Consider the following 13,148-nt stretch of genomic DNA (forward strand, 5'->3'; position numbering starts at 1 on the left):
ACACGCCGCCGGCCTCTGAGACGAAGAGGAGCAAGATGACAACGCTGGCATCGGTCTTCTCTTGTTGCTCCGGCGGCTGTCTGGAACGGTGCATCGTCGCGTGCGGGTCTCGAAGCCGCCGCTGATCGGCGAGAAAAGTCTTCGCGGCGAGAGAGAACCGGAGAAGAAGCGTAAGTCTGAATGGCGAGACAGTATGAAAGAGAGAGGGAGACGGAGTGTGCATCCGCGTACGTGTACGTGCCTGTGGGAGCACGCTGACGCGCTTGCGGAGCAGAGAAATATTTGTTTTCCTATGGAGAATAAGATGTTCGGAAAACCAAGCGAGAATGCGCGCGCCGGCGGAGACAGCCTGCCTCGCTAGGCCGCACAAAGTAAAAAAAAAAGGAAAGCATAAGGCTTTTTACTTTCCGTCCGTAACGCTACTGGAGTCCCGTCCAGTGACACGATCGCACATTTGCACTGTATATTGCCGCCAGCTTATTATTTTTATGTTTTTAGAGCACGAAAATGGACGAAAGACAGAAGTACGACGCGGACACAGCGCTGTGTCCGCGTGGTACTTCTGTCTGTCGTCCTTTTTCGTGCGCTAAAAACGTAAAAGTTGTGGAATACCAACATGCCCAAACGTACGCTCTTTCAAGCTTTTTTTTTTTCTACGTGACATTCAGTATTCAATGGGATCGATTTGCCTCGAGTCGACACGTCGCCGGAACATTAATTCTCGCGCGTAGGACGCACGATCGGCACCCTCTGCATCGAACGAAGATGCAAAAGTACACCGAGGCTTCCTCGTACAGTTCAGTCTCTCGTCATGCCCCGTAATAACGCGCAGCGCTGCCCGACGTAGGCCGAAGCGAGCTCCGCGTCTCCCCTCCTCCTCTACCCCCCAAGTTTCCTCGAGACTGCGCCACGGAAGCAAAACTCCTGCGCCGGCTGCGCTCTGTGGCGCGCGCCCAGGGCTCCAGCACCGCGGCTGGGCGAGGGCGAAGCGAGGCGTGCGTGCAAACGCCTCCCAGTGGTGGAGCACGTGCGGCTCGAAAGTGAGACTCGCTCAGCAGCAGCAGCGGCCGCCGCCGCCGTCTCGAACACAAACATGCCTCCTCGGCGCCCCGGCTGCTTCTGCTGCTGCGCTGGGTCCGGGGAGGGAAATAGGCGGGGGAGGGGGCGACAAAGAAGGCGGGCGAGGGGGGGCCCGCGCCCCTATAAGAAGCGGCGCCCGGCCCCTTGCACAGACTGATCGTGGCACGCTGTCTACCTGCCCGGATAGCCTGGTCAGGTCTAATAGTTGAGCACAGTCTCAGCCCGTTGTGTCGAGCACGTTCGTCGTCCCGGGCTCTCGCCACAGGTCAGAGGTTAGGGTCTTGTCGCTCCAGCAGGCAGGGTCAGCCTTCTCCAGCGCCGGTCCAGGTGCTCGACTCGAGCCCCCGGCTTAAGACGCGCGCCTTCCAGAGAAGGAGACCTGCCCCTTCCTGCGAGGTCCACGAGGAGAGGGCGAAAGAGAAGATGAGGACGTGGCGAAAGTCGCCTCGCGCCGGCGGTCGTCTGTCGGCGGCGTTGCTCCTGGTGTTGGCGTGGGCGGGTTCGGCCAGCGGCGACGCAGCCACCACGGGCTGCGGCAACGAGTCGACGTCCGCGCCGGCGCTGCAGCTGCTCTCGCCCACTCCGCTGCTGAGGCCCAACGCGTCGGCGGCCGAGGTGCTGCAGCGCAGGGCGGACGAGCTGTCCAACGCCGTGTCCAACACCAGCTTCGCCGAGTCCCGGAGCAACGTGACTGTCTACGAGATACGGCACAGGTGAGTGGACCAGACTCTCCCCTCCAGCCGCCGCTCGCGACAAACACGGATGATGTGTGCAGGGAAACGCATGCGTCAGCTAGCTTTTGAGGAACCTGCACGGAAGTCACCGGTCTGTTCAATTTGGCTGAGCTTGAGCTAACCTCTACTTTGACTTGTAGCTTCAACAATTTTCACTCGTTTAAACGCAGCCAGTAGGATAATATAGAAAGATAATGCACATTTAATCAATTAGGCACTGATCTTCGATATCGTTCTTCAAGGGGCACTAAAGCGAACCGCTTAGTCAGACAGGACTGGTTTATTTATCCTTTAGACCTCGCGGTTGTCCCCGGCAGAATTAATAAAGAAACACTCAGATGTGAAAAGTGTAAGCTGGACTTCTTTACTTTTATTTCATTTCTATGCCACAGCACAGAGGAGGTAAACGTGTGACGCCAAAAATTTAATAAATTTATTTAATTCGACCCTCTTGAGCAGAAAAAGTATGCGAGAGTTGACAGGTATAGTTCTCGTTCACTTTCAAATTAGTGAAACTGTTCAATATTGAGGTTTCCTAAGTTTGTGACATGTCGGTGAGCTGTTTAGAAAATTTTAAAATGGCGTACTTCCATAGCTTCCGAATCTCACGTCGCTTTTCGGTGTGTATATGAAAGCCTCCGTTCTCTGCAAAAGTATGCAACTGTTTAATCTGTTAAGCTACATTTTTTTCCCGTCCTTTTCCTAGGATGCCACATCCATCATTATGACCATATAAAGCCAACAGAGAATGAAGCAAGGAAATCGTCGGGGAAATTAACTGTGGTTGAAATTAAAATGCAGAAAATAATAAAGGGGGGAAGGTGAAGTGAAAGTGGACGAAAAGATAACGTGACGCCGGTGGGAGCCGAACGAACAACCTCCGCATTGCGCATGCGTTGAAATACCAATTGTGCTACGGCGACAGCTATCAAACCATCCACTAACTTGGGTATTTATGTTTTACTATATCTAGCCCTAGGAGTGTTAGCCAGCGCCACTCAGAGCCATAGAGGGCGGATGTGGAACATCCTTTTTTGCCCATGGCGTCACGTGACACGTGATCTTAGGAGAGCGGCCCCGTGGCTAATAAAACCTCGTATGCTGCCTAATGACATCAAGGCTGCCAGATTCGAGACCCTCTCTATGAATAAAAGATAAAGGAGGGAAGAAAGGAAACAGAGGTGCTCGATATTGTTAATCATGACCATGTAAAGACAATGAAGCCGGAAAGCATCCGATAACTTAGCTGTGGTTGAAAGTGAAATGTAGAAAATAAAAAAAGGGGAAGTAAAAGTGGACGAAAAGATAACGTGACGCCTGTGGGGGCCGAATCCACAACCTCCACATTGCGCGTGCATTGCATTACCAATTGTGCTACTTCGGTATTTATGTTTTACTAGATCTAGCCCCTGCAGCGTTAGCCAGCGCCACTCAGAGCCATAGTTGGCTTTATAGGGTCGTGATAGAAAAAAATCGAGCCCCTCTGTTCCCCTCCTTCTCTCGTACATCCATCATTAATCATTTTAAGTCCTCGAACACCGGACGCGCTTAACACATTACGAGCTAGACAACCTCCTGCCCGCTCATGTCTTCCGACTTTAAATTACAGCTTCCCGACATTCTACTTCGTCGCTTGTCGCAGTGACCCTGTGGAAGTTCGGATGGATGTATTTAGATCCACACGACAGTGTTTTCTTTTACGTTGCACTAGCTCAGTACTTGTAGCCCACCTTTAGTCTCAATGTGTTTGGCCCAGTTTCCAACAACGAGATTTCTTAAGACGGTCATATGCTCCGACACTCTGTTGTGTTGATCTCACGCAAGATATTCATATCTTGGGCCTGAACAGGGTGCTTTTCGTGTTATTGCCGAACGTCAGAGAAAGACAACAAGATGCAAAGACGTTCGGCCAAGCTACGTTCAACCGGAGTCTTAATACTTTGGTGCAGCGTTGGGTACCAGTAGGGCGGGCGGATCATGGTGCCAAAATGTGGGTACCACTCGGTTTTTTTTTCTTATATTGCTTCCTCAAAACTAGATGAGAACTATCCACGAGAGGAGATCACCGAGGATTCAGTGTCGAACTCAGACGAGCCCTTATTGTGAGCCCAGTAAAGTAAAGAAAGAAAATAATAAGTTGTTGATGTGCTTTTGAAGACAAAGTAAGTGTCGACTACCACCGATAGCAAATGTTGTCCTCTCGCTGTGAAGGGCTGCGGCGACAGTGGCGATACAGCTGAAGATACGTCGATATAAACAACGGAGAAGAAATTGTGCTCTGAAGATTAGCAGAAAATATAAGCGAAGGAGGGGAACGACTCATTCTGCTTCCAGAGTTTTCAATAGGACCTTATTTCATCTCGGCTGTCATTCCGTTGTGCCATCATACATAGACATACTGACCTGGCATTCTTATGCAACAGCTGATCTCGATGCCTAGAAACACACCATCACGTTCTCTAAAGGCATTCATATGTCGCCAAGGAGACCTTCCGCATTCACTAAAAGTTCTTACACTATAATTGTTCGTAAGATCATTTTCCAGCCAAACCTGATGCTGTAGATATTATTAGCAAAGGCAGCCGGCCAACGAAAAGAAAAAGCACTTACGAAAGATAAGATTTGTGAACTCGGCCCCAGGCAACGTATCCACAAAAAGCTCTCACGTTAGAATTATCCGTAAGAGCAAATTCCAGCCAATCATGACGATGAATATACGGTTAGCGAAGGCGGCCAGTTAATTACAGAGAGCACTTATAAGAACGAACATATTTGTGCGGCCCCGAACTCTTTATTTAGGCCATGAATTTTTTAAAGAGAGATCGTTGAAAATCATAAAAGTAAAGAAAACTGAAGTGTGAAATAACTTGGCAATGATCATAAAAAATATACATTACAATTCCGCAGACAGCACCTCTTGAGACATAGAAAGCGGACAAAATTTATGTATTATGTATTGCTCTGAAATATACCGCTAACTTGAGAACAGTGCTTATGCAAAACTCTCGTAAATATTGTAACTATTTCGCGTAAGTTGTTACGGGAACCTCCGGAGAACTGTGGCTCTGCTTTTCTGTCCCACAATGCGTATATCACAGTTGTCCCCGCTTCAGAAGCCGAATTCACAAACCTTCTCGTTCGTAAGTACCCTTTGCCATCGGCCGTCCGGATTCGCTAAGAGTACGTCTAGCAACAGGAGTGGTTGAAATTTTCCCATACGAACAATTTTTAAGAACCTCTTGTGAATACTGGGCCCAGGTGCTCTAACAGATGCAGTTGACAGAACTGCGATATCTAGTTTTAGTGCATAGTTACGGATTCCTAAATTTAGTGCTTCACTTTTTTTTTTAGCCATACCAATTTTCTGCAATTCTTGTTCAAAAAGATTCAGGCCCAAAATCAAAATTCTGCTTCCTACAGTTAGAAGCGTTCACCTTTCTCTCTTAAATGCGACGTAATTCATTCAAATCGGTTCACCGGTTACGTAGTGATGGCATTTATACATTTCGCGTGTATTTTAATAGGGAAGTCGCAGTTGGTTCCGAGCTGACCGGCATTCGAGTGTTCGATGACTACTAATCCCGGGCAGCCCTTTCGTCTGGCAAACTTTTATGACTACAGACTCAAATTATAAAAGTACTTTATTCTTTCTTTTTGCCCAATAACTGCTTACATTTATCAGGGGCCGCAGTCATAAAGCGCTTATATAGTTAGCGTTGTTTTCCCATCGGCGACCTCCTTCTATGACCGCCTGCTATGTCCCATTAGTGTATGCATTCCCAGATCCCTTGTAATATGCTGGAAGTACTCTTTTGCGAATTATTACTTATTACAATCGCGATGCTAGATAGTACATAACTATCCAGCACCCCGATTTGATCTGGCATCTGCTCTTACGAGCATTTATATCGCAGCAATTCTTTCTATAAATTCGGGTCCAGAGCCCGCATTCACAAAACGTCTGTAAGAGATATCGGTTCGTAACATCTAACGCCGGTCGATCAAGATAGCTGGCACATCATTAGAGAGTTTTAGTTTTGGGGACGCAAGCGGCTTGCGTACGCAAGCCGCTTGCGTCCCCTAAACTAAAGCTCCCTATTAGCGAACACGGTGGGCCATCGACGAACAGTTCGTACAAACGGAAAGCCTCGTGAAGTCGCCTTCGGGTTCTTCACTCGCTCTTGATCGCTGGAGAGCCGGCGCAGCGTTCCCTTGGCCGGGCGCTTGTGCCGAAGGGAACACGTGCGGCGGGCGTGCGATCGATCTGCAAGCACGGCCGCTCGAGACGGCAGGAAACGCGGTGCCGGAAGCGGCCCATTGTGGGCGCGCGCTTTCTTCGGTGTCTGCCCCCTCTTCAGGTGCGGCATGGGAAACGAGGCGAGGTATGCGCGCGCCATACGTGGCGCGATATGCCGCCGGCGCGTGTTGGCGCGGTCGAACGACGATGGGGTGAAAGAATTGGCGGAAGCGGGAGGGGGCGCCGACATAACGACGTGTAATCCAAGCACTCGCCGTCTGAGTAATTGTGGTTAATTTATTTGTGTTTGTTTTGTAAGCTAACAAAGCGCCGAAAAGCTCGGGTGGTCCTGGACAAACATTGAGGTCCGATCTCGCGGTCAGTATCCGCAATAACGTTCTTCCACAACTGTTCGTCGCAGGAACGGAAGCTAGCCAATCGCAACACCGGACAGAGTGTTGGCGAAGGCGGTCAGCCAACGGTAACGGTTAAGAACACTTACAAAAGTAAATATAGCCTCGTGGTATACGGCCGCAGGGGCACACATTCATTACAATGGCTCCGGGTGAGACGTTAATCCAACCTGACGACTCGCGGCGCAGGCGGAATGGGGAGTCATAAGACCGTTTATGTCGACTCACATGCACAGTACCGCGGTCCGCGATGCCTCTGGTTGTGCGGCAGCATCAGAAGTTACACTACGTATCTGACAGGGTTGGTGCGGTCTGTGATTCGGTAGGGATCATGATAACGCGCAAGGGGTTTGGATGAGAGGTTAGGGGTTTGAGGAGGGATAGACAGCCACTCTACTGATTTGTCCATTTACTTCCCAGGGCCTCCCCTCGAGTGGTGCTCCCCTTGTCCCCTTCCGTGCTTCCTTGTTAGCGCAAAGCGACCATAATTTCTTATGCTCTATTGACCAATGCATTACAGAGCGAAGTATTCCTAGCGAGAACTTTCTTTCCTGTCTATTTTTTCCTTTCTTCTTTTTTTTTGCCAATGTGAGCGTTTTTCTTCCGTCTATATTTATCTCTTGTTTGGAGCTTTGTATTTAGCTAGTATTTTGGGATAGCGGCATTTTCAGTATAGCCAAACTTACTATATCGTCACAGACATGAGGGTCACAAGAATACACGAACACAAAATCAGTATCTTTTAGTACAACAACGATACACTCAAAACATCATCGTCATATAATGTTATCAGTGACAGCGTTCTTCGAGGCGCTGGCACTGGTTACGGAGGCTGGGAGGTGGTTCCAATTGGCGCTTGATTTTGGGTCGAAGTAACTCAAGTACATGTTGGTAGGACTCCTCGACACATCAACCTTGACAGAGTAATCGCCGTATAGGGCAAATCGTAGGACGAAGGCAAAAAAGAAATACTTTTTAGTAAATCAGTCGTATAGGCCTGGGTGAAAATCACGAATATTAGAAGGAAATAAATAAGACAGTGACGTCCGAGCACAAAACAGAAAACGACGAGGGATGCCAAAGTAGATGGTTCCGGGTTTCTGATCACGTGCAGCTCTCTAATGCGCACATTACCGAAGTGAACGGGCATCTTAACATTCCGCAGCAATCAAAGCGCGGCCACTTCAGACGAAATCAGACTCGCGACCTGGTGTGACAGAACTCTGTTTTCTTTCTTATTCAATTTCGCAACATCACCGCTGCAGCAGCGATGTCATTGTACGACGACCAACTTGCCAGATCTTTCAGTGCAGTTTATTTGTTATTTATTATACATACTTTCAAGGCCTAGTTGGCACAACATAAAGGAGTGGTGAAAATATACAATATTTGCAGTACAGGACAAAAATAGAAAATCAAACTATAAGGCACTTTGAACGGCGATCTTGCAGTTAGTGGCGTCACAAATTGAGACTGGAGGCGGGAAGGCGATTTCATTCATTGGCGGTTCTTGGCAAAAACGAAGAATGGTACAAATTAGTTCGACAAGATGGCATTTGAATTTTGTGTTGATTGTCGATGCAAGACGAGATGTAACTTGGTGCGGTGAAAATATTTTCTTTAAGAAAAGGGTTACAGTAATATATTCTATGAAAAAGACAGAGACGAGACTACTTGCGACGTAACGAGAGGTCAGGTATAGCTAGTGTTCTTTTCGTGGACGTGACGCTAGAATGGCGTGAATAACTTGAGAGGATAAAACGGGCGGCGCGGTTCTGAATGCTTTCAAGGGAAATGGCAAGATTGGCATGAATAGGGTCCCATGTGGCACAAGCATATTCTAATTTTGGATGGACGAGTGTTTTGTATAGAGTACGCTTAGTGAGGTGGGTGCTGATGCAAAGTTTCGTCTCAAATAGCCTAACTTTCACTTAGCATTGTTAGTGACATATTCAACAAGCATATTCCATGAAAAGTTGCTAGTAATATATAGGTCAAGATACTTACAGGAGTTAACAACCGACAGGGCAGTACCATTAATAGAATATGGAAATATATCCCAAGAGGTAGAGCCAGAGGAGACGCGCATACTTTTGCGTTTAGTCGTCTTAAGCTGCATTAGCCATTTGTTTGCGTTCCTTTTTTAGCAGAGAAAGCTTCGTATGCAATGCAATCTATTTTTTGAAACTATATGTATTCAACATCTGATTCCTCGTAACGTCGCTGACGTAGTCATATTGAGTTTAGAATGTTGCGGTTGCGACACAAACCTTTTTCCAGGTTGAAGTCGGCTTTACCACATAACTACCCTGTGCTCACGTTGCGTTTCATTTCGACTCCAGCGAATAATAGTCACGCTGTCGTCTCACGGCAACCAACCACGTGCTTTCCAAGCAGGCACAAAAGAGGTCATACTCATAAAGCGCGTTGAGAAAAATAGGAAACGCTTTTTGTATGTTGTCAGTCTCAACTGTTTGTTCGTAGACCTTGCCGTGTGTGCTGCAGTCACTCCCGTCTCAGGACTGGCATTAGCCGTGACGCGATGCGCAAAGCCACAATTCCCGTCAACACGCTAATATAAATTTTTGCGGTTGGTCATGCATCCATCTAAGGTGAGCAGGAAAATGGCGACTGTAGCGACGTCTTCTGTAAGTTTTAAATGATTTCAGCCCTGAGGGCACGCAAAACCACCCTTTCACCGCAAACACTTGCTCACGCTACTGTCCATGCGATGACGCCGCTGATTTCTTTGAAGAAGATTTTGTAGATGTAAGCTTAACGGTATACAAGTCCGTCGCTCCTTAAATGCGCGTAACTATCTCTCTAATTAAATCCAACATAGAGTAAACTTATTTCGCAAGAATGCAGAAAGGTCAACATGAGTTACACAAGTTTGGCTTTCCATATTGGATCGGGAGAGGGAGGGTGACGATTAGAAAATACAACATGTAGGAGTCTGTGTCTAAATGCAAATCAATTCCCGTGTTACTAAAAAGCCCACGCAAGACACGAACGGCTCGGCTAATTCATGTAGAATCCAGCTAAGGTCCTGGAAAGTCGCTAAACGGCGTATTGCATCATGAGGTATCCAACAGATACTGCACACGCACATCTTAAAGAACAAGTACGTCATCCGCTGTTATAGGCAATTCGAAGTTTCGCACAAATCATAGTTTGGCGAGCCCACACGTCGCATGCGGCGCACATGTCATCGTTGCAAAGGCGAAAGATAATCGTACCCTGCGCAGGGATCCATGTGCTAGCCTAAACTACGAAACGAACAGGCGTCGCGAGTGAGCTTCGCCACATACCTCGCACTCTATGCAGCAAAAGCGCCCTTTAGCTTTTCATTTTTTAGTGGAAAGATTTCTTCTTAGCTGCATGAGGCAACCGAAGCCAATTCTTCGCCTGCACCATATTTAATACAGAAAAGCGTTTATTGGACTCACAACCTTGGTGTCGCTTTCGGGCTGTCCCTAGGTAGTAAAGTAATTTAACACACTGCGTCCCCGAGACCTCGCATGAAGCTCAAGGACAAAGATGCTTGAAAATGGCGAAGTTGACAACTTCGCGCGTATAGCAGCAACGTCCTCTGAGCCACTTAGTTATGGCAGAGCAAATACTATTCTGAAATTTCATTACTTTGCAGAATAGTCAAACGGGCGTTTTAGCTTCATCTGCTCTTTTTTTCTTTCTTTCTTTTCCTAGCAGTGTTTAGCGTTTAGATGTCTCGCAAATACATGCAGGCTTCTCTCCCCCCCCCCTCCCTTTCCCCTTAGCTGCTACAACGGCACCTTTGGATCTTTGGATATGGTAGAAAAACTCGAGTGCCTCACAAAAGCACGGTCTCGGGCACAAGCTATCGGTACCAATATGTGAAACGTGCACTGGCTGTAGATGCGGGACATTTTGCGCCTTCAGGAGCGCGGACAGAAGATCAAGAGAGCGGCACTGTGCAGTCGCGCACACAAACCGGCGAAAGGAAAAAAAAGGGGGGGGGGAGGGGGGGAGGATAGAGATTCCAGACGGCGGCAGCGGCCTCTTGTTGATGAAGTGGGCCAGCCAAGGGCGTGCGACCTCCCGATCCAAAACAGAGCAATAGCGCGAAGGCAACACACCTGGCTGCGCGCTTTTTTTTTTTTTCTCGCTTTTCTCCAGAAAGAGAAACAAACAGGCCCGAAAGGCGTGGTGCGGCGGCGGCGGCGGCGGCGGCACTGCTATGCCAAGGACGACGAGTCGCTCTCGGGTCGGAAGCGGCAGCTCGCGTTTCGGCGCGCCGAGGGGGGCAGACAGGTGCGAGTAGACGGTAGACGAGACGTGACGTGACGTAACCAGACGGTGGTGGCGCGCTCGCAGGCGAGAAGCAGCAAAAATAAGGGGGTATGTACGTTTGTGGACAGGGTGGGTGGTAATGGGGGGCTGAAGGGAGAGGCGATCGCTTTTCGCCGCCGCCGCCGCCGCTGCTGCTGCTGCTGTCGGCGGTGGGGGTCGTGGGAGACCCGTCGTCGGCACGCCAGACATGTCGTCTGCTAGCGCGCGCGCCGCCGCCTAAACCCCGCCCCCCACGCAAAACTGCAATCTCGGCGCGCGAGCTGCGGCGGATCGTTGGCCGAACGACGGTGGTGGGGTCGAAAGGCGACTCCTTCAGACGGCACCGACGAAGCCCCTGATCCGCGGGGTGACGAGGCGCTCGGTCGGTGGCTCTCGTGGGTGGCGGCGGATTGAGTCGTTTCCATCCGGTTTCAGTTTCGTCTCGGTCGCCGAAGTAAACTAGCAGCGCTTCAGATTCCTTCCCCGAGTGCCTGTTACGCCGAAGACCGGCCGCGTCCTCTCTTACCAGTGGGCGCGCTAGGTCCGGAGGCGAGCCGTCTGCTTATCTGCGCTGTTGCTCTGTTGCGCGACGCGATGACGCGTTACGCTAGCACGCAGTCAGACGGCCCTAGTATGTATAAGACTTAACGTGCGTTGACAGCGCAGGAAGTACAACGTAGCGACCGTTTCTCGCACGCCACGTCTTCGAATTATGAAAGCGCCGTTCTCACACAACGGCCCTGCCGACACATGTTTCCCTTGTGACAGTGATCTCAGCCAACATGCGCAACGCTGGCACTGACTGAGGGATGTTTCGGCATTTCTGCGCGACAGGTGATGTGACCCGTCGCTATTAGTAGTGCTGCAGGATTATTCATCCAGCTTTATGCTTCCCTCAAACATGTTCTCACCAATCCTCAACCCCTCGTTCCTCCCGACAGCGGAAGGTGTGAATGTGCAAGTTCTCAAGTTCGACATAGTTCGAATCCTAAAGGCGCTACAATTCCTCTTTTTAGTGTGACAGCAAATAAACGCTTCAAGTTGAATTTGCTGCGCGGGGTCTTTTCGTTTCGCAATAACTTTCACGTGTTGTCGTCGTCAGACCACCTGATCGTCTCCGGCTTATTAGTGGCCACCTCATCGTCTTCAGCTTATTTAGCTTCAACTGTGCGATGTACCCAAAACCACTTATATTATATGCTGCATAGGTGCCATTTTATTTTGGATATATATGCCGTACTTCGGGGAACTCTTCAAAAATACTCTGATCTAAGTTTGTATTCTGCGCGAAAGCTGGTGCCAACCAGCTGTGATATTCTGTGATCAACCGCGTAACACTCGAACTTGGCACTTCATGAGGAGTTCAGAGCGTCAAGCAGTCTCTGAGACTGGTGGCGTCTGTGCATGTATTTCGGGGGCCACAGCAGGCCATCCTGTAGCTTACAAATATGACGTGCGCATCGAAAAGTTGTTCTTCAGAAGGTGGCCGTGTCCGCTGTTAGAACCCGCTGCTCTCACAGAACAGGAGTTCCAGGGACGCCGGAGTAACCGACGTCTGCTGATATTGTTTTGTTTTTTTTTTAACGTTCTTAAGTCTGTAGTATGCCTGCGTATGTCGCGCGTCCCGTGGTCATTAGGAGAATATCATCCACACGTTTCGATGAGTTAGAATGTCATCGTGTTTAAATGGGTGCCTGAAAAACGAATTAACCACCAAATATTTCCATCATCTGGACCGTTCTTTTGTGGTTTCATTTTCCCCCGCTCGGCTTTATGAGATTATAGATAGGAGGCCAATGACTTATTGCCGCTAGGTACTTCATTCTATAGCGGAAATCACGTGACAGCACCAGAAATGTGAGTCCGACGTTGAGACGGGTCGAAATCGGATATTTTTCGTTTCCCCCTCTTTTCCGGCGCTGTGACACTCGCAAGACGGGATTTAGTATTTTTGCGCCCGCAGTTGCTGCGTAATCACTTTGTTCGAGAAAGCTCTGACGTAAAAGTAACTTTGCGAGTAATCAATCTACGAAGAAAAAGAAAATCACGTGTTTCGCTCATCCATCATTTCCATTTGAGCACTACGAGAGGCTTACATCTTGCTTTAGAACAGAAATTTGCCGGTGGTAGAATGTCGGTGAGACGGTAGTTCGTACCCTCGCCTCTCCTATGCTCGAAGTGCGACAGCTTTTCCCTTCTAGAACAGTATTCCCTTCCGTGCCGTTTTCTTCCACACTCGCAGCCACTCAGATTTCATTAAACACACGCACTCAGCGCTCCTTCAAGCACGGCTCGAAGGCGTGGCAAGCGCTCTTCCCTGGGCGTCTGCAGTGCGCGCTAACAGGCGCGCTCCCTGATCTGGCGACACGACCC

At 49.1% G+C, this 13,148-nt stretch overlaps 1 protein-coding gene across 1 annotated transcript in view; it reads left to right on the plus strand.

The window, feature by feature from the left end:
* Positions 1–1,217: 1,217 nt before the first annotated feature.
* Positions 1,218–13,148, plus strand: part of LOC139054532 (bone morphogenetic protein 4-like) — a 40,594-nt gene continuing 28,663 nt past the window's right edge. Inside the window, exon 1 of the mRNA XM_070531633.1 lies at positions 1,218–1,793. Coding sequence (XP_070387734.1) covers positions 1,504–1,793 — 290 coding nt within the window. The 5' untranslated portion in view covers positions 1,218–1,503. The remainder of the gene's footprint in view (positions 1,794–13,148) is intronic.

The sequence above is a fragment of the Dermacentor albipictus genome, chromosome 1, assembly GCF_038994185.2.
Source record: "Dermacentor albipictus isolate Rhodes 1998 colony chromosome 1, USDA_Dalb.pri_finalv2, whole genome shotgun sequence".
NCBI lineage: Eukaryota > Metazoa > Arthropoda > Arachnida > Ixodida > Ixodidae > Dermacentor > Dermacentor albipictus.